Raw genomic sequence first — 25,642 nt, 5'->3', positions numbered from 1 at the left:
GGGTCCCCCAGAGGTCACCTTGGGTCCCACTGGGGTGGGTGCGGGTGACACGGAGGTCACTGTGGGTCACACTGGGGGGGGGTCACAGGTCCCCTGCAGGTATCAGGGGGTGACTACAGGTGGCACACGGATGAGTTTGGGTCTCCTGGGCATCACTTTAGATCACCAGAGGAGTCACTTTGGGTCGCTGGGGGTCATTTTTGGTCCCCCGGGGGTCACCGGGGTCACGGCGGGTGTCCCGGAGGACTCGGAGCAGACAAGACGAGCGGCGGGCGGTACAGAGCGGCCGGAAGCGCCGCCTCACGTGACCGCACCCGGAAGCGGCAGCGCGGCGGGAGCGAGGGCCATGAGCAGCGGGGCTGGGGACGGGACCGGCGACGGGAACGGGGACGGGAACGGGGCCGAGCGGCGGGTCCGCATCGTGGTGGAGTATTGGTGAGCGCTGCGGCCGCGGGGGAGCCCGGAGAGGATGAAGCGAGGGGATCCCCGCGCCTTCGGGATGGAGGGAGCGGCCCACAGCGATACTGAGGGAACTGGGATGAGGCGTGAGGCGGCTTCAGGCACGGAGAGGGCTGGGGGGAGAAACGGGGGCTGAGGAGGATATGGAGGGGTTGGGGGGCTGAAGGGTTTGTACAGGGTGGGGGAATTGGGGCGCTGAAGGGGATTTTAGGGGAATTTAGGGGCTGAGGAAGGTGATATAGAGAATTAGGGGGGCTGAGGTGGTAATGAGGGGCCATCGGGTTATGGGGGCGTGCAGGGGGGTTTGGGGAAGGTTTCTGAGTGGAGCATTGGGAATTGGGGAGGGAACAGGGGGGGAATCGCAGGGAGCAGCAGTGCTGATGGGGGGGGGTGCTCCTTATTTTGGGGAGGGTTTGGGGGCCCCCCGCTGAGCCTGTCCCCCCTCCCCAGCGAGCCCTGTGGCTTTGAGGCCACCTACCAGGAGCTGGCGAGCGCCGTGAGGGACGAGTACCCCGACATCGAGATCGAATCCCGCCTGGGGGGCACCGGTGAGACCCCCCAAAGAGCAGCCTCGGGATGGGGGGGGACACCCCAGCCACCCCCAGCGCCCTGCTGGGGGGTTGGGAGGGGCTGGGGTGGGTTAAAGCTGGGGGTGCCCTGAGTGCTTGGCCAGCCTTGGTGCTGCTGGGGGGGGTTGGGGATGCCGGGGGGGGGGTTTGGGGGGGCACACAGCTGAGGGGGGGTCTGGTGTGTGCCCTCAGGTGCCTTTGAGATCGAGATCAACGGGCAGCTCGTCTTCTCCAAGCTGGAGAACGGGGGTTTTCCCTATGAGAAGGATGTGAGTATCTGCCTGGGGGGGCTGGGCTGGGGGGGTTTGCTTTGCAGTGAGCCCCTCCTGTGATGGGATCTGCTCCTCAGGGGCAGCTCCTGGCCGTGGCTGGGGCTTGTCCCTGTCACCTCAGGGTGTCCCCAGGCCCTGGCTGTCACCCCTGCCCTGCTGTGTCCCCCCAGCTGATCGAGGCCATCCGCAGAGCCCGCAATGGGGAGCCCCTGGAGAAAATCACCAACAGCCGCCCCCCCCTGCGTCATCCTGTAGCCCCCCAGGGACAGAGGGGGCCCCCTGCACTGCCCATTGCTGCCTTCCTTAAATCCCTGCACAGCTGGGGGGGCGCCAGGGACACGGGGGGAGCTCAGGATCCTCCCATGGTGGCACTGGGGGTCGTTCTGTCCCCTGCCCAACCTGCTGTGGGGTGTATCTGGGGCTTGGGGGGTGGTCTCCCACCTTTGCCTTCCCCCCCCCTCATCATCTGCACCTCTCTGGGGGACACAGGGGGTCCCCCATGGCACCCCCATTTCTCTGTGCTGGCCTCTCCCCTCCCTCACCCCCTGGGAATTTGGGGAGGCAGGCTGGGCATTGGAGCAGCTCCCAGCAGGTTCATTCCAAGGGGAATCCACTGGCTGTAACTTCCCTGGGATTTGTTAATGATTAAAGTCCCTCTGGCACTGTTTAATCTGGGGTGGGGGCTGGCCATGGGAACCCCGGCCTGGCCCCATGGCCAGAGGTGTGTTCACATCCCCCCCTCCCCATTCCCAGGCTCCCAGCTCCTTCTTCCTGCCTGGAATGACCCTGCCCTTGGCCTCGGGGTGGGGGGGCCCCCCTATTTATTCTATACTGTGTATAAACCCAGGGGCCTGGGGCCTGGGTGGAATAAAGGATGGAGAATGTGGCTCCTCTGGTGTTCCTTGGGAGTGGGGGGTGGGACACAGTCCTGGATCCTGCCTGGGATCAGGAATTTTATCCTTCAGGCAGGTGGTGGGGGGTGAGAGAGGAGAGAGGAAGGGAAAGGGAAAGAGGGAAGAGTGGGAGAAGGAAAGGGAAGGGGAAAAGGGAATGGAGAAGGGGAAAAGGGAATGGAAAAAAGAATAGGAAAGGGGAAAAGGGAAGGGAAAGGAGAAAGAAAAGGAGGAAAAAAAGGAGGGAAAATGAGAAAGGGAGGGGAAAAGGAAAGAATGGACAAAGGAGGGAAAGGGGGAAAGGAAAAGGGAAAAAAAAAGAAGGGAAAAGGGTAAAGAAAAAGAGGAAAAAAGAAGGGGAAAGGGAAGGGATATGACATGTTGGTCCTTGGGAGACACAGCTGGATCAGATGGAGAAGAGGAAAACCAAAGAGACCAGGAGAGTAGAAAAAACAACCAATGTACAATTATCAAATATACATCCCGGTGCTTCCAAAGGATCCCAGAGCAGCCGGGGCTGCTCTCAGTCCAGCTGCCCTCAGTGCAAGTCCACGTGTCCCAGGCACTGGGACAGCCCTGCAAGGGGGGGATGGCAGAGGGTCTGTCCTCCAGGCTGTGCAGGGTCTGAGCTCCCTGGGCTGCTCCAGGCACCACCCAGCTTGTGGGTCCCCAGTGCCACCAGGGGTGACCCCTCTCTGTCTCCAGTCTTTGCTGCTGCTGCTGCTCTGTCCCACAGCATCCTGCGTGGCCAGTGCCACCCCTGGGCAGAGGGGATGGACCCCCAGCCATCCCTCGTGGCTCATCCCTCCCTGAGCTGCCTTGGTGAAGTTGGGGGGTCTCTCCTACACGGCTGTGGCATCGGGGCTGGCCAGGCCCAGGTACTCGGGGTTCTCGGCCGTGGGCGTCGTGCCAGGGCCACCATCGGGGCCACCAGCCTTGGTGGAGTCCTGGTTCCAGTAGTAGGGGTTGTCAAAGGCCTGGCTGAAGGGCCCAGGAGGGCTGTGGGGTGCCAGGTACTCGGGGTTCTCCACGGCGTGGCCGAAGGAGAAGGAGTTCTTGGGGTCCTTGATGAGCCCATTCTTTCCTTGGTGCCCCTTGGGCTTGTCCAGCGGGGATGGGGGAGTGTGGGGTGAACGTTCCTCAGCCTGGTTCACGTACTCTGCAGGGTGAGTGACACGTTAGGGACCCCCCAGGGGTCATGGGACAGGCAGACACCCCCCACCACCTCCCCAAGGGTCTGGCTGTGCCCTCCCTACCTGGCATGGTGCTGAGGGGGGCTGGCACAGTGAAGCCATCAGAGTCCTCTCCATCCTTGGCCACCAAGCCGGTGGGATCCTCGCTGTACCGGGGCAGAGTCCCAGGCTCCCCATGCAGGGCCACCTTGTCCCCATCTGGCACCTCTGGGACAGGGCCCTCTGCTCCCTCTGCCAGGCCCTGGGCGGGGAAGGGGAAGGAGGCCAAGCCCTCTCCCTCTTCCACCTTGGCTGGAGACTCTGCCGTGCTCTGGGTGTGGGAGAAGACACAGAGTTGGGCACTTGAGCCCACGCTGAGGATCCTCCCAGCCATGGCACAGGGTCACCACCAGGGCTGTGCCAGCACTGGGGGCTCCTGCCAGCACTGGGGGCTCCTGCCAGCACTGGGGGCTCCTGCCAGCCCTCCCCACGTACCCGCACGGAGGAGATGCGGCTGCGGTAGGTGGTGGAGGTGTCGGTGCTGAAGAAGCCGTGGTGAGGCACCAGGTACTCCTCAGCATCCACCAGGTCGTCCATGTCCTCCTCATCCAGCAGTGCTCGGTAGAAAGTGCTGTCCATGGAGCCAGGCAGCCCCACCAGGTCATTCTGAGGGGGTCACACTGGTCAGTGCTCGCCCCAGGGCACCGGTGAGGGGATGGGACCCTCGGGGAGCTGCATACCTGGATGACCACGAAGCGCTGGGGGTCACGGGCCATGCGGGAGAACTCGGTGACCAGCTCCCGGAACTTGGGCCGGCACTCGGAGTCAATCATCCAGCCTGGAGCAGAGCAGGGCACCATCAGGGCTGGGAGCAGGGTGACAGCAGGCCCTGTCCCCTCCCTGTCCCTGTGTGCCCTCCCCGTACATTTCACCATGATCATGTAGACGTCGATGGTGCAGATGGGCGGCTGCGGCAGCCGCTCGCCCTTCTCCAGCAGGTCTGGGATCTCCCGGGCAGGGATCCCATCGTATGGCTTTGCCCCAAATGTCATCAGCTCCCACACCGTGACACCTGGAGGGGATGGATGGGGGGTGAGCAGTGCCCTAGGACCCCCCAAACCCCCTGAGGTGGGGACACCCTGACGCACCGTAACTCCAGACGTCGCTCTGGTGCGTGAAGCGCCGGCGGAGGATGGACTCCAGCGCCATCCACTTGATGGGCACCTGGGACAGGGAGATGGAGAACTGAGCAGAGCTGAGGGTGGCTGTCACCGAGGGGAGCACCACTGTCCCCGAGTCCCCAAGCCCTACCTTGCCACCATCAGCGTGGTACTCGGTCTCATCGATGTCCAGCAGCCGGGCCAGCCCAAAGTCGGTGATCTTGACGTGGTTGGGACTCTTGACAAGGACGTTGCGAGCGGCCAAGTCCCGGTGCACCAGTCTCACCTCCTCCAGGTAACTCATCCCCTGGAGGTGGCACATGTCCAGCTGTCCCTGGTTTCCCCCAGGACCCCCCCAGAGCTGCCCTGGTGCTCTGTCCTACCTTGGCAATCTGCACACACCAGTTGAGCAGGTCCTGGGAGCCGATGTGGTCCTTGTTCTCCCGCACATAGTCCAGGAGGCAGCCGTAGGGCATCAGCTGCGTCACCAGCTGCACCGTGGACGTCAGGCAGATGCCCAGCAGCCGGGACACGTAGGGGCTGCCCACCCCTGCCATCACATAGGCCTCCTGTGGGCAGAAAGGGGGTCAGGGTGGGCAGGTGCTGCTGCCAGCCCCATTTCCCCCCCCCAGTGCCATGGCCACACTCACATCCAGGATCTCCTTGTTGGCTTTGGGCGATGTGTTCTCCCGCAAGACTTTGATGGCCACCGGGATCTTCACGCTCTCCCCATCAGGGATCCAGATGCCCTGAGGTTGGGACAAGCAGGTGAGGGGCTGCAGAGCAAGTAGGGTCACATCCCACTGTGCTGTCCCCACCCCTCACCTTATAAACGGTGCCAAAAGCACCAGAACCCAAAACTTTCACTTTCTTGAGCTCCGTCTCCTTGAGGATCCTCATCTGGGCTTGGTTGGGGAGGGCCCCGCTGGGCGTCAGTGGCTCCACCAGCTGTGGGGCAGGGAGGGGTGAGTGGGGCCAGGCTCCTGGTCCCTCCCAGGCACTGAGGGTCCACTCCTGCCCCCCAGGACATCCCCACCTCGGTTTCCTGCAGCAGCCGCCGCATGGTGTGCTTGCGCTCCTGCTGCCGCCGGCGCTTGACGCAGATGACGGTGATGAGGAGCAGGACGATGACGAGCAGAGCCCCCACCACACCAGCAATGATGGATGTCACCTGGCTGCGTGGCAAGAGGCCATCAGTGTTGGGGGGGGGACCCCCAGCAGCCAGAGTGGCGGTGGCACAACACAGCCACACTCTTACCTTGGCTTCTGGTCCACGGGACATCCGTCCTCATCCCGGATCGTGCACCTGGGGGGACACAGGGTGTAGCCCCCCTGCTGTCAGCAGCCTCCTACAGCTGCCAGCACCCCCATCTCAGCTAGGGATCCCCCAACTCACGAGTGGGTGCAGTTGGTGGGGCAGAGCTGGCACACGCCGAGTTCATCAGGGTATTTCCAGACGGGCACAAAGGAGGCGTCGGCCTTGACGCCGCTGGGGCAGCGCCGCACACACTGCTGGGCGTCCTTGTAGTGGGCACAGGCCACACACTGGTCTGCATCCTGCAGGAATTGGGGCAGGTTGAGGCACCCAGGTGTCTGGGGGCACCCCCACCCCCCACCCCCAGTGTGTGTCCCTGTCCCCACCGATCCAAAGCAGGTCTCGGTGCCGTTCTGGGGCTGGCACTCGGGGTGGCACGGCAGGCACCGCGTCCCGTTGGCGTGTTCCCGGACGGCTCTGCAGGGCAAAGGGGCAGGGATGGGGTCCTGGCCTCACCCTGCAGTGTGCCTGAGGGCTGTGCCACTCCCGAGGGTCTCCACTCACCCATCCAGGAGGTTGCAGGAGGCCACGCACTCCTGGCCACGCAGGAACCGCTCGCAGGCCACGCACTGGGTGGGACCGGGACCCCAGCAGTGCCCCTGGGCACAGAGGTGGAAGCAAACCAGCCCCTCGCTCTCTGCAGGGGGGGCACCATCAGCACCAGAGGGTTTGGCAACAATTAGGGGGGGTCCCACCATCTCCCCCCACCCCCATGAACCCCCCTTACCGCACTGCTCGGGGGGTTTGTTGTGGGTCTGGAAGAGGCGCTGGCGGGGGTTGCGGAAGATGCTGTGCCAGGGCACCTTCTGGAGGAAGCAGAGCTGGGGGTTGTGGTGCACGAGCACCATCCCACTGCTGATCTCCTGCAGGGCCCGGAGCCCCAGCGCCTGCACCGCCAGCTCCCGCAGCGTCAGCGAGTAGGCGCCGCTGCCGAGACACCCGGGTGAGACACGCCTGTCCCCGTGTCCCCAAACACCCTCTGCGTCCTTCCCATGTCCCCAAACACCCTCCGTGTCCTTCCCGTGTCCCCAAACATCCTCCATGTCCTTCCTGTGCTCCCAAACACCCTCCATGTTCTTCCCGTGTCCCCAAACACCCTCCATGTCCTTCCCGTGTTCCCAAACACCCTCCATGTCCCTGTGTGTCCCCAAACATCCTCCATGTCCCCGTATGTCACCAAACATCTTCCATGTTTTTCCCATGTCCTCTGCACCCTGTGTGTGTCCCTTCATGTCCCTGTGTCCCTCTGCATCCCACACATATCCCCTCGTGTTCTGTCATCCCTCTCATCCCACAGTGACCCCCCCAATGTCCCCCCGTGTGTTCCCACAACCCCCTGCACCTCCCCCACGTGCCCCAACATCTCCCCATGTCCCCTCTGCATCCCTGTGTCCCCCTCTGTCCCCCCACATCCCCATCCTTCCTCACTTGTGCAGAACTCGGCCCCGGATCACCCGCAGGTTTTGGAAGACCCCCAGATCCTTCATGTCAGGCGGCCAGGCAGCGATGTAGAGGAAGCCTGGGGGGAGCTGAGTGTCACCACCCCCTGTGCCCCCCAAACCTGGAGCCCTCCATCCCCCCCAGCTCCCCCAGCTCTCACCTGTCAGCTCCTCCAGGCTCTCGAAGATCCGCAGCAGTTTGGGGTCCAGGGGTGGGGTGTTGGTGCTGGGGTCCCTGTCAGGGACGGGAGGGAGGTTGGGGAGGGTCCCACTGGGGGTCCTGGTGGGCTCAGGGAGGGGAATCAGGCACTCACCCAGCGAAGGTCTCGGGCAGGAAGGCCAGGCTCCCAAAAATCTTGGTGCAGCCAGAGAAGTGCTGGATGTTGGAGGCATTCACAGCACGGACGCCCTTCAGGAAATCCACTCCCAGCCCGTAGCACACTGAGGGGGGCACAGCAGGGCTGGGGGGCTCTGCCAGGACCCCAGAGCCCCCCAAAACACCTCCCCACCAGCCAAGGAGGTACCCCCACCGTGCACAGCAGCATCCCCAAACAGCCTTGGGATCCCCAGAGCTGCACTGGGGATTGATCACCCACATCCCTGGGGTCCCCAGACCTGTCCAGACACTGGAGTGCTGCTCACCCACAGCCTTGGCAACCCCATGAGCCCCCCAGGACATTGAGGAGCAGCTCATCCACAATCCTGCACTCTCCAGAGCCCCCCTCCCCAGACCCTGGGGGCTGCTCACTCACATCCCCAGGGCACCCAGACCCCCCCAGACCCCAGGGGGGTTTCTCACCCTCAGGGCAGGGTTTGCTGCACTTCTCACACTTCTGGACATTGTTGACCGTGACCTCCTGGCTGTTCTGGGGGCACACCAGGGTGCAGGACCCCACCTCCGTGGCGAGGTAGTTGTCTGGAGGAGGCAGGAGGGGGGGTCAGGACCTGGCTGGCTGCCCCTGCACCCCCCCAGGGTGTCACTCACAGGGACACTGGCTGACACAGCTGGCACCAAAGGTGTAGCGCCCGTCAGGGTTGGGCATCGACTCGAAGGTGTCCGAGTTGTAGATGACGAGTGGGGGGCAGTGCAGCTCGCAGATCCCGCTCCTGTTGAAGTTCAGGCACGCCTGGGGAGGGGGACACAGCTGTGTGAGACCCCTGTTACCCCCCCAGGACCCCCAGTGTCCCCACCCCGTGCTCACCAGGCAGTCGGAGTGCTTGGGGCCGGTGCAGCCAGCGGCGCACTGCTCGTGGCAACAGTCCGTGGGCTTTGTGCCCTTGCAGCGTGGGCAACCATGGCAGATGCTGTTGGTCACTGTGGGGCACAGAGGGACACGCTGGGGACAGGCAATGGGGGAGTCCTCAAGATGAGGGGCTGGAGGGTAGGTGGGCAAAAATCTGGGTGGTGGGAATTCAGGTGTTAAGTAGGGGAAGTGGGACAGGAATCTGGGGAGGAAAGCAGGGGTCCCCAGGGCTGGGATTTGGGGTGTCAGCAGAGGTGCACAGGGGTGTAAGGGGAGTCTCCCAGAGCAGGGATTTTGGGGGATCTCTGGGGCCAGGATTTGGGTGTCATGTAGGGCTTAGTGGAAAAAGGATTTGGGAGCTAAACAGAAAGTTTCTGGGGACAAGATTTAGGTGGCAAATAGGGGTCAGTGGGACAGAGATTTGGGGGGGGGGGGGGCAAATAGAAGGTCCAGAGGGTCTCTGGGAACAGGACAGGTGGCAAGTAGGGCTCAGTAGGGCAGCAATTTGGGAGTGCAAGCAGAAAGCCCAGGGGGTCTCAGGGACAGAGATTTGGGTGCCAAGTGAGGATCAGTGGAGCAGGGGCACATGGAGGGAAGGAAAGGGGTTCCCAGAGGCTTTGGGGGTCCCTGGGGGGGTGGGGGGGTCAGAGGCTCTGTGGGCCCCACACTCACATGTCTGGCAGTCCCATTTGCTGTCACCCCAGCAGTGCCCCTCAGGACAGAACGCCCGGCAGTCAGGACCTGCACAGGGGGAAGTGTGAGCAGGGGGTGCCAGGAGGCCTGGAACCCCCAGACCCCTCCCTGATACCACAACCCCCCCGGGGCACTCACAGCTGCGGGTGCGGGTGGTCTCCACCTGGACCTCGGCACGGAACTCGTTGTGCCGGTGGAAGATGTCACTCCACATGATGGTCTCCTGGAAGCAGAGCTCGGGGTTCCTCTCGATGAGCACCCCTCCCTTCAGGATCTCTGTGGGGGGACACGTAGCGGGGTCAGACCCGTGGGGACTCCCGGTGCTTGGTAGGGACCTGCCACTCCATGGGAGCACCTAACCCTGGATGGGGAGCCCCCATGGGGACACCCAGACGTGACAGGGACCTGCCACCCAATAGAACCACCCACCCAAACCCCAGACCAGAGCTGCAGGAGCAGCACCCCACATCCCCGAGCACCTGGTGCCCACCTGTGAGGTGCCTCATGCCGAGCTGGCGCAGCCCCGGCGCCCCGGCGGGGCCGGCGTTGCCCACCACGGCCAGGGCGTAGCGCTCCTGGAAGAGCTGCGTGCCGCGGATGATGCGCAGGCTCTGCAGCTCCAGCCCGATCACTTGGTTCTCCGCGATCAGCACGTAGCCCTGCACCTCCTTGATGTCCTGGGGTGGGGGGACACGGGTGAGGGGCCGGCTTTACCCCCATCCTTCCCCTTCCCCCCCTCGGGGTGTTTTCCCGCTGCGCACCTTGAGGAAGGAGGTGTCGGCGTCGGCGGACAGGTAGGTGAGCTCCAGGTTGCCCTGGACCACCTGGCAGCCCTGGTAGAGGTGCCGCAGGGTCTCGTAGTGGCTCTCGGGGCTGGAGGGACGCAGCAGCTTCATATCGGTGCCGGTGCAGACTGTGGGGACAGCGGGGGCTCAGCGGGTCCGCGACCCCTCCTCTGCCCCGTGAAACGTGGAGCTCCGGCCCCCGCAGGAAACGCCGCGGATGCGGCGGCCGCCGTTTATCTCCGGGGCTGCTCCCAACAGCTTCCGATGGGTTTCCTGCACCGTGGCTCCCACTCTGGCACCGGGCCCCGCTCGAGGGACAACGGGGACCGGCATCGCCCCGTGCCCGCGGTGGGGCCCGGGCACTGCTGGGGGCTGGGTTGGGACCCCCAGAGCCGCAGGGCCGGAGCGGGGGCCGCGGGCAGGAATGCGCTGCCCACGCCGCCGGGGCGGCCCCGGCGAGACAAGACCCGATTGTTGAGCGGCGACGGCTGCGGGGCCCGGCCGGCCCCATTGTGGGGGGCTGCTGGCCGGGCGAGCATCCATCCCCGCCGCATCCAGGCGGGGTGGGGGCGCGGGAGCCCGCCCTGGGTGCCAGGCCCCGGGCGAGTGAGTCACGGGCGCGGGTGGCACAGGGCCCCGGCCGCCCGCTCCCGGCTGGAACCGCCTTTTCAGGTCGGGCGTGTTTGGGGAGCAGCGGTGACGCAGGGCTGGCGGGCACGGCCCAGCCCCGGCGCGCCCGCGGCCCCCGGCGCCCCAACACCTCGGCGGGGAGAGCCCCCCACACCAAAGCCCAGCCCCGCTCCCACACCGAGCCCGGCGCTGACCCTGCCGCCACCGCCGTGTCACTCGCAGAGCCACCAGCCCTGAGCCACTGCCATCCCAGCACGGGGCAGGGGGGCACGCGGGGGTCAGGCGGGGGGTCGGTGCGCCCGTCCCCGGCTGCTCGGTGGCTGAGTGACAGCCCCCGGTGCTGGGCAGCTGCTGGCGCGGCCCCGTGTCCAGGAGACACGGCTGGCACTCGCCTCCCCCGCCTGCTGCGAGGCGTCTGAGCCAGGGAGAATACGGCCAGGAAGGAGGAAACCCTTCGAATTTGGGGTTCAGCTCTCTCCCACCCGCCCGGCTGTGCAACAGGGGGAACCCCGGAAGGGAACGTGCCGTTGTGTTGGGCGGCCAAAGCTCAAGGTCTCTGCCCACACCTGTTGCGGCACAGGCACGAGGTGCTGGGGCTTCCCCGAGCCAAAGGGCAGGTGGGACAAGCCAGCGGTGGGATCCCGGCTCCGTGCCCTGCGATTTGGCCTTGTCTGCTCACCCGGGTCCCCGGCTGGGCACCGGGAAGGGCAGTGACCGATCCATCCCTCCTGGCTCGCTCCAGCGGGCGGTGCCACCACCAAGCACCTCGGCTGCCCACGGGTGTCCGGCAAAGCCCGACGGCCACGTGCCCACGGGGCTGCCCTGAGCCGCGGCTGCCGGACACGAACCGGCCCCAGGGACGGGGAGACACCGGGGTGTCGCTAAGCAGGAGCTCGCCCCACACAAACCCTCCAAGCAGAGTGACCTGTGGGGTGACAGGAGTGGAGACCACCCCGTGTGTCCCCACGTCCCTGTCCCAAAACCTCACACCGGCTTGTCCCACCGGGCATTCACTTTCGAAACTCCCGGTGCTGGTGCTGCCCTCCAACAGGGAGACAGCAGGGTCCAATTTTGGGGCTGCTGGTGCCCACTGTGGGGTCACCAGCCCCATCCCCTGCTGGCCCCGTTGCTGCCGGCCCCGCCGCGGTGCCTGGCCGAGGCCCGGGGGCTGTCGGGCCGGGCTCCCCGCACCCCCCGGGGCTGGGCTGGGTGCGGCACGTCGAGAATGTGGATGGGAGCGACGGGGACGCACCCACCCACCCACCCACCCAGCCGCTTCGTGGGGCACCGCGCCTGCCCCGCACCCCGAAGCCTCCCGATGCTCACGCGAAGGGAACCCCCACAAGTTGGGGTTCCCCCGTTCCCGCTTCTCCCGGCGGTACCGGAGCCCTGGGACCGGGGGGGTCCCTGCTCCGGGGTGTACCCGAGCCCCTAAATTCCTCCTGCGAAAGCGGCACCGGGGGGTCGTTCCGCTCGGGGGGGAGGCTAGGGCGCAGCGGGCAGGGCCTCCCCCTTCCCAGCGCCTCCCAGTACACACCAGTTCGGCCCCCAGTCCTGGCGGGCAGTCGCGGCGCGGGGACACCGGGGTCGCGCTGCCCGCGTCGGGGAGAACCGGGGACAACGAGGGGGCAACGCGGGGACTGGGGAACGACCGGGGGAGAGGCGGTCCCGTCACTTGCAACCGTGCAGCCCCCGAGGACACCGGACCCCGCGGCCCGGTGCCGCCCCGACCCACTCCCGGTCCTAACCCCCGGTGCCCCCCTCGTTCCCAGCTCGGGGCCCCCTCGGTCCCCTCCCGCTGTCCCTTCGGTTTTCCACTCGGTCCCACCCCCGATGTCCCCCCGGTGCCCTCTCGGTCACGCCCCCCGTGTCCCCCCCTCCCTTTCCCGGTTCCCCCTCTCGGTGCCCCCCCCCCCCCGGTCCCGGTTGGTCCCGTGCAAAACTTTGCGCGAAGTCGCGGCGCGGAGGACGCTCCCGCGGCCCCGGGATCCCCGCGATTCCCGGTGTCCCCCGTGCCCCCGGAGCTCCCCGGTGGGACCCACCTTCCGCGGCGGCGGGGGGGCAGAGGGCGGCCAGCAGCAGCAGCCCGGCGCCGAGGCAGCCCCCGGCCGCGATCATGGTGCTCAGCGCGGGCCGCGGCCCATGGCCCCGCCGCCGCTCCGGGAAAGTTTGCGGAGCCGGAGCCGCCGCCTCCCGCCGCTCCCGGGCTCCGCCTCGCGATCCCGATCCCGGTCCCGGCCCCGGGCGAGGGCGCGCCGCGCGCTCCCGCCGCCCCCGCGCGCTCCCGCCGGCCCGGGCCAGGACAGACCCCCTGTCCAACCTCCCGCTCTCCGCTCCCCCTTCCCATCTTCCGTAGCACCGGGAACCACCGCCGTCCATCCCCCGGGAGCACCGCGGACCCCCCGTTCCCCCTTCCCATCCCCGGGACCAGCGGGTGCCCCCCGCCCCTGTCCCCCCTGTACCCCCCCGGACTCCGATCGCATTTTCCACTCCCTCGGAGCACCAGGAACCCCTCACCCCGGACCCCCCCTCCAGTCCATCCCCCCACAGAGCCACGGACTGGGGACTTCCCATGCCGGAGTCCCCCGTTCCCATTCCCTGGGGAGCAGCGGGTTCTCCCCAGCTCCCGAACTCTCCTGTCCTTGGGGTCCTGCTGTGACCCCGTGGGGTGGGGGTCACCTGAATGGGGGGAGAGGACACGGCCTCCATCACTGTCCCCTCACTGGGACTGTGACTGTCACCCATGTGTGAGAGGGGGCACAAATACCAGTGATGGGTCTGGGGGGGCCAATCCAAGAGGGTGGGGGGACAGACATGGCACCCCGAATGGTGCAGGGAGTTGGGGACTGTCCTGGGTGACAGGGACAGTCCAGCAGCATCTAACGGGTCCCCAGTGACGTGACCAAGAGCTGGCACCTGTCCTCCACCTGTTCCACCTTCACCTGCTGCCCTGGCACACAGAGGGAATTGGGGTCCTCCACAGGTGGGGACCCCCACACAGGGGGACCTCACTCGTCTGGACAGATCCAGGAGCAGCCGGGATGGGGGGCCAGGACGTGACCCCCGCACTTTCTGCCCTCCATGTACCCTTGGGTCACCCCAGCCGTGCTTTAACATGTGCCACCGAGGCTGCCACGAGTGAGGAGGCCCCGCACAGGGGGACTCGCGGCGCTGCGGTCCCGCCCGCCACGGGGACAGGAATGGGTATGCAGCACATCACTGTCACCTCAGGCCAGGCCGCCACTGCGACCTCATCCCACGGTCGCTGCCGGGGGTCTCGCGTGGCCGGGACCACGCAGCTCCTCAGGCCCTGAGCCGGTCCCGAGCCCCGCAAGACACTGGAGGGTCCCCGAAGTGCCTCGGGATCCCCGGGCCCCATGGGGGGATATATCCCATGAACCTCCGCAGAGAGTAACTGAGGGGGGATATATCCCATGAACCTCTGCAGGGAGAACGCGGGGGGATATATCCCATGATTCTCCCGCTCGGGGGACTGTATCCCATCGCCTCCCGCGGCCGGCGGGGGCGGTATATCCCATATTGCCCCGCGCCGGCCCCATCTCCGGGGCGGGCCGGAAGCGGCCGGGCCGGGCGGCGATGGCGGCGCAAGCCGCGCTGCTGCTGCTGCTTCTCATGGCGGCGGCGGCGCCGGGCCCGGCCCGGGGCTCGCAAGGGGACCGAGAACCGCTCTACCGGGAGTGCCTGAGCCGCTGCGAGCGGCAAAACTGCTCGGGGGCAGCACTACGGCACTTCCGCGCCCGGCAGCCGCTCTACATGGGCCTGACAGGTACCGCCCCCCCGCTCCCATTGGCTGGCGGGCTCAGAGGCCACGCCCCGTTTGTAGCCACGCCCCATTGGAGCCACGCCCCGTGCTGGGGGGACTGGGAGGCGCTGGGACCAAACTGGGAAGAACTGGGGAGCCCCGGGCTGGCCTGGGAAGCTCTGGGTGATGCTGGGGGGGTCACTGGGCCGGGCCGCTTCCATGCTGGTTGTCACTGGGTCACGCTGGTGGCTGCTGGGCTGTACTGGGCGGTGCTGGACTATGAAGTGGGGTCACTGGGCCATACTGGGGAGTCACTGGGCCATACCGTGGGAACCCTGGACTTTGCCAGGGCAGGTATTGAGCCACTTTGGGCATCCTTGAACTGTCTGGATGGACACTGGGCCGTACTGGGAGCTACTGGACCATGCTGCTGGTCACCACGGGGACAGCTGGGTGTCCTCCCAGATTGTTCAGCGAGGCTTTGGGGGGGATCCTCAGTGCCACGGGGTGAACCCCACGCGCTCCCCCTGCCCTGAGCTGAGCCCCGGCCCTCCCACTGCCCACTGGTGCATACTGGGAGGCACTGGTGTGTCGCGCAGGCTGGACGTGCCGGGACGAGTGCAAGTACGAGTGCATGTGGCTGACGGTGCGGCTGTACCAGCAGGGCGGGCACCGCGTGCCGCAGTTCCACGGGAAGGTGAGCGCCATCCCGGGCCGGGGGAGGGGGCTCGGGGTCCCGCCCGTGCCCGCTGACCCCCTGGCCCCTCCCAGTGGCCCTTCTCGCGGTTCCTGTTTTTCCAGGAGCCGGCCTCCGCCTTCGCCTCCTTCCTCAACGGGCTGGCCAGCCTGGTCATGCTGCTGCGCTACCGCGCGGCCGTGCCCCCCGCCGCCCCCACCTACCCCACCTGCGTCGCCTTCGCCTGGGTGAGCCCTGCCTGCCCTTTTTCCCCATCCTTTCCTGTCCTTTTCCTCCTTTTTCCCATCCTTTCCATCCCTATTCCTGTCCTTTCCTTCCTTTTTCCCATTCTTTCCCACCCTTTCCCTCCTTTTTCCTGTCTCTTCCCATCCTTCCCATCCTTCTTCCCATCCTTTCCACCCCTTTTCCCATCCTTTTCCCTTTCTTTTCCCTCTCTTTTCTCTCCCTTTTTCCTCTCCTTTCCTTCTTTCTGTCCTTTTCCCTCTTCTTTCTCTTTCTTTTCCCACTTTTCCCATTCTTTTTTCTCATCCCCTTTATTTTCTTTCTCCCTCTCCCCTCCTTCCCTTTTTCTCTTTCCCCTTCCCTTTTCTTCTTTCCCCTTCCCTTTTCTTCTTTCCCCTTCCCTTTTCTTCTTTCCCCTTCCCTTTTCTTCTTTCCCCTTCCCTTTTCTTCTTTCCCCTTCCCTTTTCTTCTTTCCCCTTCCCCTTTTTCTCCTTCCCCTTTTTCTCCTTCCCCTTTTTCTCCTTCCCCTTTTTCTCCTTCCCCTTTTTCTCCTTCCCCTTTTTCTCCTTCCCCTTTTTCTCCTTCCCCTTTTTCTCCTTCCCCTTTTTCTCCTTCCCCTTCCCCTTTTTCTCCTTCCCCTTCCCCTTTTTCTCCTTCCCCTTCCCCTTTTTCTCCTTCCCCTTCCCCTTTTTCTCCTTCCCCTTCCCTTTTCCTCCTTCCCCTTCCCTTCCCTCCCTCATTTTCCTTCCCTCTTCCCCCATAACCCCCTGATCCCACCCAGCTCCAGCTTCTCCACCCCCATCCCATTCCCAGGACCCTCATTCCCCAAATGAGGGGCCCTGACCCACATCCCCTCACCCCCAAAATCCCAAATTTCCTCTTTCCCAGGTCTCCTTAAACGCCTGGTTCTGGTCCACTGTATTCCACACTCGGGACACGGCGCTGACAGAGGTGAGGGAGTGACACCCCCAGAGTGTCCCCAAACCCCTGGGGGTCCTGTCCCAGCCCCCTCCCCCCATTTCCCACACTGCCAGCACGGCTCAGCCATCCCAACCCCCACAGAAACTGGATTATTTCTGTGCTTCGGCCGTGGTCCTGCACTCTGTGTACCTGTGCTGTGTCAGGTGGGTGCCAGGGAGGGGCTGGGGGGCACTGGGGAGGGGCTGGGGAGCACTGGGGCCACTGGGGATGGACTGGGGGCCACTGGGGATGGACTGGGGGCCACTGGGGAGGGACTGGGGGACACTGGGGAGGGACTGGGGGCACTGGGGAGGGGCTGGGGGCCACTGGGGGGCACTGGGGATGGACTGGGGGGCACTGGGGAGGGACTGGGGGCCACTGGGGATGGACTGGGGGCACTGGGGAGGGGCTGGGGGGCACTGGGGATGAACTGGGGGCACTGGGGTGGACTCAGGCTTGGCTGGAGGCTGCAGGGGACCAGAGTAGGAGGCACTGGGGCTGGCTACAGCTAGGCTGGGGAGTGTGCTGGGAGGGCACTGGGCTGTACTGGGAGGCACTGGGTCATGCTGGGAGGGGTCACCACCTTACCACTTCTATACTGGGCCATGCTGATTCTGTACTGGTGACTCTGGGCTATGCTGGGCTGTTCTTGGTCCATACTGGAGTGCTGGGTGGTGTTGGGGACCACTGGGCTGTACTGGGGGCCACTGGGGAGGGTGCTGGCCTCTGTTGGACCAGTTTGGAACACCTGGGAGGGCCCTGGGCTGTACTGGGAGGACTCTGGGCCATACTGGGAGGACACTTGGCCATCCCCCCCTCCTCAGGACGCTGGGGCTGCAGCGCCCGGCCTTAATCAGCATCTTCAGAGCCTTCCTGCTGCTCTTCCTCGCCGGCCACATCTCCTACCTGAGCCTCGTGCGCTTCGACTACGGCTACAACCTGGTGGCCAACGCTGCTGCTGGTGAGCTGGGAGCCACTGGGAGGGGCTGGGAGCCACTGGGAGGGGCTGGGAGCCACTGGGAGGGGCTGGGAGCCACTGGGAGGGGCTGGGAGCCACTGGGAGGGGCTGGGAGCCACTGGGAGGGGCTGGGAGCCACTGTGGTGGGCTGGGGCTGTGTCAAGGGTCAGTCAGTGCCCTTCCAATGCCTGAGACCCCCATCTCTGAGCCCCCCATTTTCCCAGGAATGCTGACCAGGGAGCTGGGTACCCCCATGTCCCTGAGCCCCCATTTTCTCAGCAATGCTGATCAGGGGTTTGGGTATCCCCATATCCCTGAGCTCCCCATTTCCCAGGAATGCTGACCATGGTCTGGGAACCCCCTATCCTTGACCCCCCCCTGTTTTCCCAGCAATGCCCCCAGTCTGGATACCCCTCCATCCCTACACTCCATTTTCCCAGCAATTCCGACAAAGTTTGGACCCTCCCCTATCCCTGACCCCTCCCTGTTTTCCCAGAAGTGCTGACCTGAGTTTTGGGCATCCCCTTTTCTCTGAACACCCCCATTCTCCCAAGGATGCTGCCTTAACGATGCTGGGTACCCCCTACCCCATCCCCTTCCCTGTTTTCCCCGGAATCCCGCCGGGGGTTTGGTGGTTCTTTGGCTGCCCCCGGGGCAGTGCTGACCCCGCGGTGCGCTGTTCCCAGGCATGCTGACGGTGGCGTGGTGGCTGCGGTGGTGCCTGCGGCAGGGGCGGCGCCTCCCGCACGTGTGGAAATGCGCGGCCGCGGTGCTGCTGCTCCAGGCGCTGGCGCTGCTCGAGCTCCTCGACTTCCCGCCCCTGCTCTGGGTGCTGGACGCCCACGCGCTCTGGCACATCGGGACCATCCCCCTCAACGTGCTCTTCTACAGGTCAGTGACGCCCCCCAACCCAAATTTAAAATAGGGGGGAGGAGCTGTCTGTGTTCCCCGGGGAGTGCAGAGCGTCCCCGCCAGGGTTTGTCCCCTGGGGGTGATAGGGTTTGTCCCCTGGGGTGTTGGGGATCCTGCTGGGGTGCTGGGGGAATCCCTCCTGAAATTGGGGTGCTCAGGTCCACCGTGGTCTGTGGAGTTCTCAGCGTCCTCCTCTTGAAATTGGGGGGCTCAGGGTGCCATGGGGGGCTTGAAATTGAGGTGTGAGTGCTGTGAGCCCCAGTGTTGAAATTGGGGTGCTCAGCATCCCCCCCCCCCCCCAGTTTCCCACAGGATGGTCTCAGTCCCTCCCTTGCCCATGCCATGCACAGACCCCCCCTCTCTTGAAATCGAGGTGCTGGAGGGACCCCCGGGTGTTGCTGTGCTCAATGTTGGGTTCAAGGCTCCCCTAAATCCCCCCCCCCCCCCCACTTCCCACCTGGCACGAGCCCAGCCCCCCCTTGTCCCCCCAGTTTCCTGATGGATGACAGCCTCTACCTCCTGAAGGCCAACTCTGACCTCTTCAAAGTGGACTAGAGCTGCCAGGGGGGGACAGGGGGGCAGAGCCCCTCGTGCCCCCCCAGGGCCCTGCCCTGCCCTGTGCCAAGAGACCCCCTGGCCCCCCCCTGGCCACAGCCTCCTGCCCCCCCCGGTTGCCTTCTGAGGTTTGTTCTTCTCCCCCAGCCCCAAAATCCCCAGGGGGGTGGGAACCCCCCACTGCTGGGCACAGAGGGGCCCCCCCAAAACCCTCCCCGTGCTGAGCTGGGGACCCCCACAAGGTGATAGTGGCTGCTGGGGCTCATGTAGGTGATGGGGGGGGGGTCTGTGTGCATGTAGGGGGCCCTGCTGGGTGGCTCTGGGGTGGGGGGTGTTGTGTGGGTGCCTTGGGGGGCTGGGTGTGCCCCCCTCCCAGCCCAGAGGGGCTGTGCCCCCCCCATTCCCCCTCCCCGGGTGTGTTGTGGGGTGTGAATAAAGCTGAGTTTAATCTGTGCTGTGCTGGGTTCTTGTCCCCTCCCTCTGTCCCCTCCTTGCCCCAAGGGCACCTTGTGTCCCCCAGCCACACCCAGCCCTCGTGTACCCCATTCCCATTGTCCTGCACCCCATTTCCCACCCTGTGTGCCCCCACATCCCACTCTGTGTACCCCATATCTCCCCATCCTGAATTCCCCACTCACCCCATACCCACCTGCACCCCATTTCCCATTCTCCTTTCACTCTGTCCCACCCCATGCACCCCAAAATTCCTTCCATGTGCCCCAAACTCCCTCAGTGTTCCCCTCAGCACACCCCACATCCCCCCATCCTGCACCCCTCACCCACCTCATACCTGCCCTGTCCTGCAACCCCTTCCCCACTTTGTTCTTGCCCTCTGCACCCCCATTTGTGCCCCAACTATGGGGTCTTTGGGATGTGAGTGGGCTCCAAAATGTGAGGTTTCCAGGGGCTCTTGGTGCTTTTGGGGTTTCTGAGGGGTCCCTATGGAGTCAGGGAAGCTGCAGGGATCTTCCATCCCATCCTCCCCCTACCCTGCACCCCATTTCCCACCCTGCTCTCACCCCATTAACCCCTGACCCCCCCCAGCTCTCCACACTCCTCCATCCTCTGCCACAACCTCAACCTTTATTATCACCATCCCCCAACACGCCAAGAACCTGAAAACAATTCCACCCCACCCAACACTTTAGGGCGGTATTCCCCAAAATTTCCCGGGGCGGGCGGGCCGGAGTGGTGATTCCCCTTCAGCCTTCCATGGGTTTTTGCGCGTGGGCAAAGAACACTCCATCCACATCATCCACGCCGGTGCGGAGCGCGGGGGGCATCGCGTAACTGCGCAGCTCCCGCAGCGCGAACCCCGCGGCCGCCAGCGCTTCCCGCACGTCCGACTCCCGCAGCGGCACCACCGGCAGCCGAGCGGCGCCCGCCAGGTAGAAGGACTCGCCCAGGGCTCCGAGCAGCACGGCGTGGCCACCCGGGCGCAGCAGGTTGCCCACATGGGCCAGCGCTCGCACGAAAGCGGCGCGGTCGGGGCTCACGGCTTCCAGGCAGAAGGCGGAGAGCAGAGCGTCGGCCGGGGGGCGCAAAGGGACCCCCAGGGGCTCCGGGCGGTGCACGTCGATGGGAAGGATCCGCCGGAGGCGCTGGCGGAGGCGCCGCTCTTTGTCCTGCCACGGCTCCCTGAGGGGCGGGGGGGACAGGGGAATGGGGAGGGGGCGAGTGGGATGGAGGCCGGGGGGTGTGGGGAGGGGATTGACCCGGGAAACGCAGGGGTGTGGGGAGGGGACCGATCCCACAAGCACAGGGATGTGGGGAGGGGATTGACCCGGGAAACGCAGGGGTGTGGGGAGGGGACCAATCCCACAAGCACAGGGATGTGGGGAGGGGACCAATCCTACAAGCACAGGGATGTGGGGATGGGATCAATCCGGAACAGACAGGGATGTGGGGAGGGGATTGACCCGGGAAACGCAGGGGTGTGGGGATGGGGTTAATCTAGCACACACAGGACTGTGGGGATGGAGTCAATTCAGAACAGACAGGGGTGTGGGAATGGGATCAATCTGGCACACACAGGGATGTGGGGATGGGATTGACCTGGCAAACGCAGGGTTGTGGGGAGGGGATCAATCCCACACGCACAGGGACTTGGGGATGGGATCAATCCAGAGTAGACAGGGATGTGGGGATGAGATCAATCCAGAATAGACAGGGATGTGGGGATAGGATCAATTCGGCACACACAGCGATCTGGGGAATGGATTGACCCAGCAAATGCAGGAATGTGGGGTAGGATCAATCCAGAACAGACAGGGATGTGGGGATGGGATCAATCCAGAACAGACAGGAATGTGGGGATGGAGTCAATCCAGAACAGACAGGGGTGTGGGGTTGGGACAAACTCAGTATGCACGAGGATGTGGGGATGAGATTAGTCTGGTATCCACTGGGATAAAGGATTGGGATTAACCTGGCAACCAAGGGAGTGTGGGGATGGGATGGATTCAGCACACACAGAGATATGGGAATGGGATCAATGCAGAACCTACAGGCATGTGGGGGTGGGACCAATCCAGTATCCACAGGCATAAAGGGATGGGATTAACCTGGCAGCCAGGGGAGTGTAGGAATGGGATCAATTCGGCACACACAGGGAGATGAGGACAGGATCCTGCCAGGGATGTGGGGTGGGATGCTGATTCCAGAACCTACAGGGATTCCTACAAAGGAATTCCTACCAGGGCAAACCAAACACCCACAGGAACATAGGGACAGGATCTCCTGGGGATCAACCCAGCAGCTGCAGGGATGTGGGGATGGGATGCAGGGGGGATTGACCCAAGAGCCACAGGGTGATGGGGACAGGATCCTAGGGGGATCAACCCTTCACCCACAGGGATAGGGACAGTATTCCATGGATGTATGAGGCTGGGATCCTGCAGGGATCACCCCACTGTCTGCAGGGACATGGGGCTGTGAACCCCTGGGGTTTGGGAATGGTATCTGTAAGGATGTGGGGCTGTGATGCCATGGGATTTTTGGTGACATGGTCCTGTAGGAATCACCTCAGCATCTGTGGCAAAATGTGACTGTGATCCCATGGGATTTGGGGACATCATTCTGCAGGGATCAGCCCCGGATCTGTGATCCCATGGATTTTGGGGACACAATCCAGCACCTCCCTCCTCCTGGGGGTCCCACGACCACCCCCTGCGCCCCCCTACCCGCGCCCCTCGATCTTGCAGACGTGCTGGATGAAGGGGCTCCAGTCGAAGGCTCCGGGCTCGCCCCGCGCCCACCGGCCCAGCTCCTCCCGGTTCACCGCCAGGTAATCGGTGGCCACGATCTCCTCGAAGTGGTCGCAGGCGCTCAGCAGTTGGTAGATGGTGGGACCCGAGCCCACATCGATCAAGGTCCGCCCGCGGATCTCACCTGGGAAGGAGACAGGACATGGAGGGGGTCCCCACACTGAGCCGGGGAGTCGGGAGAAGCAGAAAGGGCACAGGAGCTGTCCCCGTGTGCCGCGGGTGCTCCGTGCCTCAGTTTCCCCACCCCACCGCGAATTTTGGGGGGGGTCTCGCCGCCTTCCCCTCACCACTGGCGAAGGTCTCGGCCAGGCATCGCAGCTTCCAGGGCACCACGAACTCCTCGGAGGAGAAGTCGGCGCGGGGCGGGAGGTAATTGTTGCGCAGGTACGCGATGGGGTCGAAGTGCTCGTAGCCCTCCCGGAGCGCGGCCGGGCTGCTCATGGCGAGGGGCTGCGGCTCCGGCCCCGCCGCCGCCGCCTTTTTATCGCTGTCCGGCCCGGGGGGGCGGCGGGGAGCCGCCATCCATCCACCCTTCATCCCTCCATCCATCATCCATCATCCATCCCGCCTAACCCGGTTAGCGCCAGCGCCCCGGGGAGCGGCCGGATCCGTCCCGGAGCTGATAACGGCTCCGCCGCCCTTCCCGGGCTCTGGGCAGCCGGGAATCCCGTCCCTGCGCCCGGGAGGGTCTGTGCTCCCCACCCCCAGATGGGGCTGCGACCCCTCTGTGCTGCCCCAGACCTGCTCATGAGTGTCCCATGGATGAGGGTGGAGAGGGACTGGGAGAGGATGGAGAGATATTGGAATGGGGTGAGGATGGACAGGGATTGGGATGGGGATGGAGAGGAATTGGGAGAGGGGGAAAAATGGGATTGGGATGGAATAGGAATAGGAATAGGAATAGGAATAGGAATAGGAATAGGAACAGGACTAGGAATAGGAACAGGAACAGGAACAGGAACAGGAACAGGAACAGGAATAGGAATAGGAATAGGGATGGGATTGGGGTGGAATGAGAAGGGGATGAGAATGGGAAGGGATTAGAAGGAGATGGAGAGGGATTGGGATGGAAAGGCGTTGGAATGATGCGGGGTTTGTTTGGGGATGGGAAGGGATTGGGATAGGGCCAGTCTGAGCTCTCCATCACCAGTGAGCTGAGTGTGCTGGACCTCAGCCCAGCTCTGGCAGGAGCCAGCATCACCTCTGCCAGCTCCCAGTGCTCCCAGTGCTCCCAGTGCTCCCAGCACCTCGGGATAAGGAGCAGGGTGGGACCCATTTACGGGGCTGGGGGCGTTGAAAGGACCCAAATCCTGCCGGTGCCGGAGCTGGGGGGGGGGTGAAGGTGAGGGACAGGCGGCTCCTGGGAGGGAGGACGGGGATGGGGCCGGGCACAGGGAGGGGACAGGGCCTGGCGGGGACCCAGGGACAGCGGGATCCAGAGTGGGAACAGCTAATCTGGGCACTGCGGGTCCTGGCACCGGGTGGGCGATGCGGGGGGGGGGGGGTATATAACCACAACCCCCCCTCATCCAGACCCCCCCATCCCATAAAACACTGGGTCCCTCCAGCTGCTGTGCCTGAGTTTCTCCCTGTTCCTCCATTCCCCATCCCACAAAGGGTCCCTCTCCCCCTAAATCTTGCCTCCCACCCTTGTACCCCCCCAAAAAAAAAAGCCGCTGCCGTGCCAAGGTAGCGTTTTATTGCCGTACAAAGACCACGGTTTGTACAACCCCCCCGCAGCCCCCCACCCCCCTCCAGCCCCCCCAGGGTTTCAGCGTTCCTCATCCTCGCATCCCCTTCTTTTCGCCAGGGAAACTGAGTCACGCCGGAGCTGCCGGGAGCCCCCCGAAGGGCGGGAGCCCCCCGACCCGCGGGGTCCTCATCCCCACCGGCCTCCACGATGCCCGCAGCGGGGTGGGGTCCCAGGTGAACGGGAGCCCACCCCCACCTGCCCCCGCCTTCCTGCGCTGCCTCTTCGTGGCGGCTGAGCAGACCCAAGCGTGTGGGTCCCCCCAGCCCCCCAACATCACCCCCCTGCCCCCCTCCCCCGCCCTCCCCCGGCCCCTCTGCCCCGCTCAGCCCCGCTGGGCTTCGTGGGACAGGGATCGGGAGAGGGTGCGGGGGATCGCCCCCTTGGCGCCGCGGAGGTCTGAGGGGGCGAAGAGGGGCACCGGGAAGGTGCGGGCGTAGGGCAGGAGGTGCTGGGTCAGGGGCTGCCCCAGGACCCCCACCCGCAGCAGCCCCCAGGGCGAGCGCTGCTCCAGCACCCGCACGGCCCCGCGCTGCTCCAGCGACTCCCGGCGCTGCGTGTCCGCCTCCCGCCGGCACCACCTGGGCACGGGGCGCTCGTGGGGGCGCGAGCGGGACCCCCGTGTCCTGCTCGGACCCTTTAGGGTCACCCCACCCCGCCAGGAGCCCTGGAGACCCCCATGTCCCGTACCACTCCATAGGGCTCCCCATGGACCCGCTCAGCCCAATGGGGACCGCCCCATGGGAACCCACTGGAGACCCCCCTTGTGGAATCCCAGCCCCATAAAAAACCCCTGTTTCATCACAGGAATCCCATAAATTCCCCTAATTTTCAATCCCTCATGGACACCCCCTCACTACCTCCCTGGAGTTTCCCTGACCCCACAGGGACCCTAAAAAAAACCCCAAGACTCCCTGGAAACCTCATAATTTGGGACACTTGGAGCTTCCTCACATCCCAAGTTGGAGACCCTTGGGCTGCCCAAAACCCCATTGGCACCCTTGGAGTCTCCCACTGCCCCAAACCCCCACGCAAACCCCTAATTCTGGAACCCTTGGAACCACTGCACAAAGCCATGGAAACCCCACATTTCAGAACCCTTGGAGCCCCCCCAACAACCCAAATCCCTCCCAAACCCCCCACTCCTCCAGCACCCCGTGTCCCCCGTGCCCCCCGCACCCCCCCGGCCCTGCCCCTCACCCATCCTCGGGCCGGGTCCGGAGCTCCAGGTCCAACCACTCAGCACTGAAGGTTTCTCTCCGCCCCACATCCTCCTCTTGCACTCGGCAGCCCAGACGGGCCGAGAGGAGACCCCCGGAGCCCCCCACCACTCCAGGACCCACCATGGTGCCGCTTTCCCCCCTCCCCGAGCCCGCCCGGCTTTTATGGCCCCGCTGGGGCTATTTTGGGATGAGCCGCTGGCACCGGGCGCTGCCAAGGGGGGGTGAGAGGGGGAGGTGGCACCTCGGACACGTGTGTGGCACCCACGGGTGTGTCCCCCCCCTTCCTGCCATGGGGATGAGGGGCAGATTGTGCCAACAACGTGATGGCAGCGGCGGGACCCGCCTGGCACCTGCCCAGGGCACGGCTGGCCTTTGCCTGTGCCCCCACAGCCCTGGGGTGCCACGTGCCATCTCTGTGCCACCCACAGTGACACTGGGGTCCTTCCCAGCGTGTCCACACCCCCCGGGGTGTTTGGGGTTGTAGGGACCCCCCAAATGAGCTGTTTGTAGGAGTTCCAGTGACTCAGGGCTTACGTGGATGTGGCTGGTGATAGACAGGACAAGGGGCTCCAGCCCCCCCCAGCTGCCCCCAGGCTGGGGGTCCCACCCCAGGGGATGAACCCAGGGCTGGAGGGGCACTGGAGACAGCTCAGAATGCTCCAGGTTGATGGAGCTGCCAGGGCCACCACGGGGGTGGGGGGCAGT

General features: G+C 65.0%; 5 protein-coding genes across 7 annotated transcripts; 2 read left to right on the top strand and 3 right to left on the bottom strand.

Moving 5' to 3' along the window:
* Positions 1-281: 281 nt before the first annotated feature.
* On the top strand, positions 282-1,700 carry MIEN1 (migration and invasion enhancer 1). Its single transcript, XM_079327565.1, is given in 5 exon segments — positions 282-435; positions 910-1,007; positions 1,221-1,297; positions 1,471-1,533; positions 1,535-1,700. Coding segments are annotated over 5 exon segments (348 nt in total). The 5' UTR covers positions 282-346; the 3' UTR covers positions 1,556-1,700.
* A 937-nt stretch (positions 1,701-2,637) lies between these two features.
* Positions 2,638-12,921, bottom strand: ERBB2 (erb-b2 receptor tyrosine kinase 2). Of its 2 annotated transcripts, XM_079327538.1 has the most exons (27): positions 12,674-12,879; positions 9,978-10,129; positions 9,707-9,893; positions 9,355-9,492; positions 9,196-9,264; positions 8,482-8,594; positions 8,265-8,406; positions 8,079-8,195; positions 7,594-7,720; positions 7,441-7,514; positions 7,269-7,359; positions 6,568-6,767; positions 6,345-6,477; positions 6,167-6,257; positions 5,922-6,082; positions 5,784-5,831; positions 5,562-5,700; positions 5,351-5,473; positions 5,176-5,274; positions 4,909-5,094; positions 4,677-4,832; positions 4,514-4,589; positions 4,291-4,437; positions 4,106-4,203; positions 3,861-4,031; positions 3,450-3,696; positions 2,638-3,352 (listed from the first exon to the last, which is right to left on the bottom strand). In XM_079327538.1, the coding sequence occupies exons 1-27, from the start codon at positions 12,747-12,749 to the stop codon at positions 3,036-3,038; spliced, it is 3,678 nt and encodes a 1,225-aa protein (XP_079183664.1). In that variant the 5' UTR covers positions 12,750-12,879; the 3' UTR covers positions 2,638-3,035. The 2 variants fall into 2 exon arrangements, with proteins under 2 accessions (XP_079183664.1, XP_079183665.1); XM_079327539.1 differs by having other exon boundaries at positions 2,900-3,352; positions 5,922-6,257; positions 12,674-12,921.
* A 1,258-nt stretch (positions 12,922-14,179) lies between these two features.
* PGAP3 (post-GPI attachment to proteins phospholipase 3) lies at positions 14,180-19,152 on the top strand. 2 transcript variants are annotated; one of them, XM_079327874.1, is made up of 8 exons: positions 14,180-14,418; positions 14,994-15,091; positions 15,196-15,318; positions 16,202-16,264; positions 16,376-16,437; positions 17,098-17,234; positions 17,918-18,122; positions 18,635-18,829. In XM_079327874.1, exons 1-8 carry the CDS (start codon positions 14,229-14,231, stop codon positions 18,696-18,698), a joined length of 942 nt encoding a protein of 313 aa, XP_079184000.1. In that variant the 5' UTR covers positions 14,180-14,228; the 3' UTR covers positions 18,699-18,829. The 2 variants fall into 2 exon arrangements, with proteins under 2 accessions (XP_079184000.1, XP_079183999.1); XM_079327873.1 differs by having other exon boundaries at positions 14,184-14,418; positions 15,166-15,318; positions 18,635-19,152.
* A 611-nt stretch (positions 19,153-19,763) lies between these two features.
* PNMT (phenylethanolamine N-methyltransferase) lies at positions 19,764-22,501 on the bottom strand (the record flags this gene model as incomplete). Its single annotated transcript, XM_079327867.1, has 3 exons — positions 19,764-20,336; positions 21,881-22,088; positions 22,252-22,501. The coding sequence occupies 3 exons, from the start codon at positions 22,499-22,501 to the stop codon at positions 19,901-19,903; spliced, it is 894 nt and encodes a 297-aa protein (XP_079183993.1). The 3' UTR covers positions 19,764-19,900.
* Positions 22,502-23,711: 1,210 nt separating this feature from the next.
* On the bottom strand, positions 23,712-25,085 carry TCAP (titin-cap). Its single transcript, XM_079327801.1, has 2 exons — positions 24,915-25,085; positions 23,712-24,295 (listed from the first exon to the last, which is right to left on the bottom strand). The coding sequence occupies exons 1-2, from the start codon at positions 25,058-25,060 to the stop codon at positions 24,040-24,042; spliced, it is 402 nt and encodes a 133-aa protein (XP_079183927.1). The 5' UTR covers positions 25,061-25,085; the 3' UTR covers positions 23,712-24,039.
* Positions 25,086-25,642: the final 557 nt, after the last annotated feature.

The sequence above is a fragment of the Erithacus rubecula genome, assembly GCF_903797595.1.
Source record: "Erithacus rubecula genome assembly, chromosome: 27".
Taxonomy (NCBI): Eukaryota; Metazoa; Chordata; class Aves; order Passeriformes; family Muscicapidae; genus Erithacus; species Erithacus rubecula.
This window is presented reverse-complemented; position numbering and strand designations above follow the sequence as displayed.

Coding starts and splice junctions, on each gene's coding strand:
- PGAP3 (XM_079327873.1), top strand. CDS start 14,229: ATGGCGGCGCAAGCCGCGCTGCTGCTGCTGCTTCTCATGGCGGCGGCG. Junction 17,235..17,917: donor GGTGGCCAACGCTGCTGCTG/GTGAGCTGGGAG, acceptor CGCTGTTCCCAG/GCATGCTGACGGTGGCGTGG. Junction 18,123..18,634: donor CTCAACGTGCTCTTCTACAG/GTCAGTGACGCC, acceptor TTGTCCCCCCAG/TTTCCTGATGGATGACAGCC.
- ERBB2 (XM_079327539.1), bottom strand. CDS start 12,749: ATGATCGCGGCCGGGGGCTGCCTCGGCGCCGGGCTGCTGCTGCTGGCC. Junction 6,768..7,268: donor CGGGGCCGAGTTCTGCACAA/GTGAGGAAGGAT, acceptor GTGTCTCGGCAG/CGGCGCCTACTCGCTGACGC. Junction 5,474..5,561: donor GGCTGCTGCAGGAAACCGAG/GTGGGGATGTCC, acceptor CCTGCCCCACAG/CTGGTGGAGCCACTGACGCC.
- TCAP (XM_079327801.1), bottom strand. CDS start 25,060: ATGGTGGGTCCTGGAGTGGTGGGGGGCTCCGGGGGTCTCCTCTCGGCC. Junction 24,296..24,914: donor CGGACCCGGCCCGAGGATGG/GTGAGGGGCAGG, acceptor CCCCGTGCCCAG/GTGGTGCCGGCGGGAGGCGG.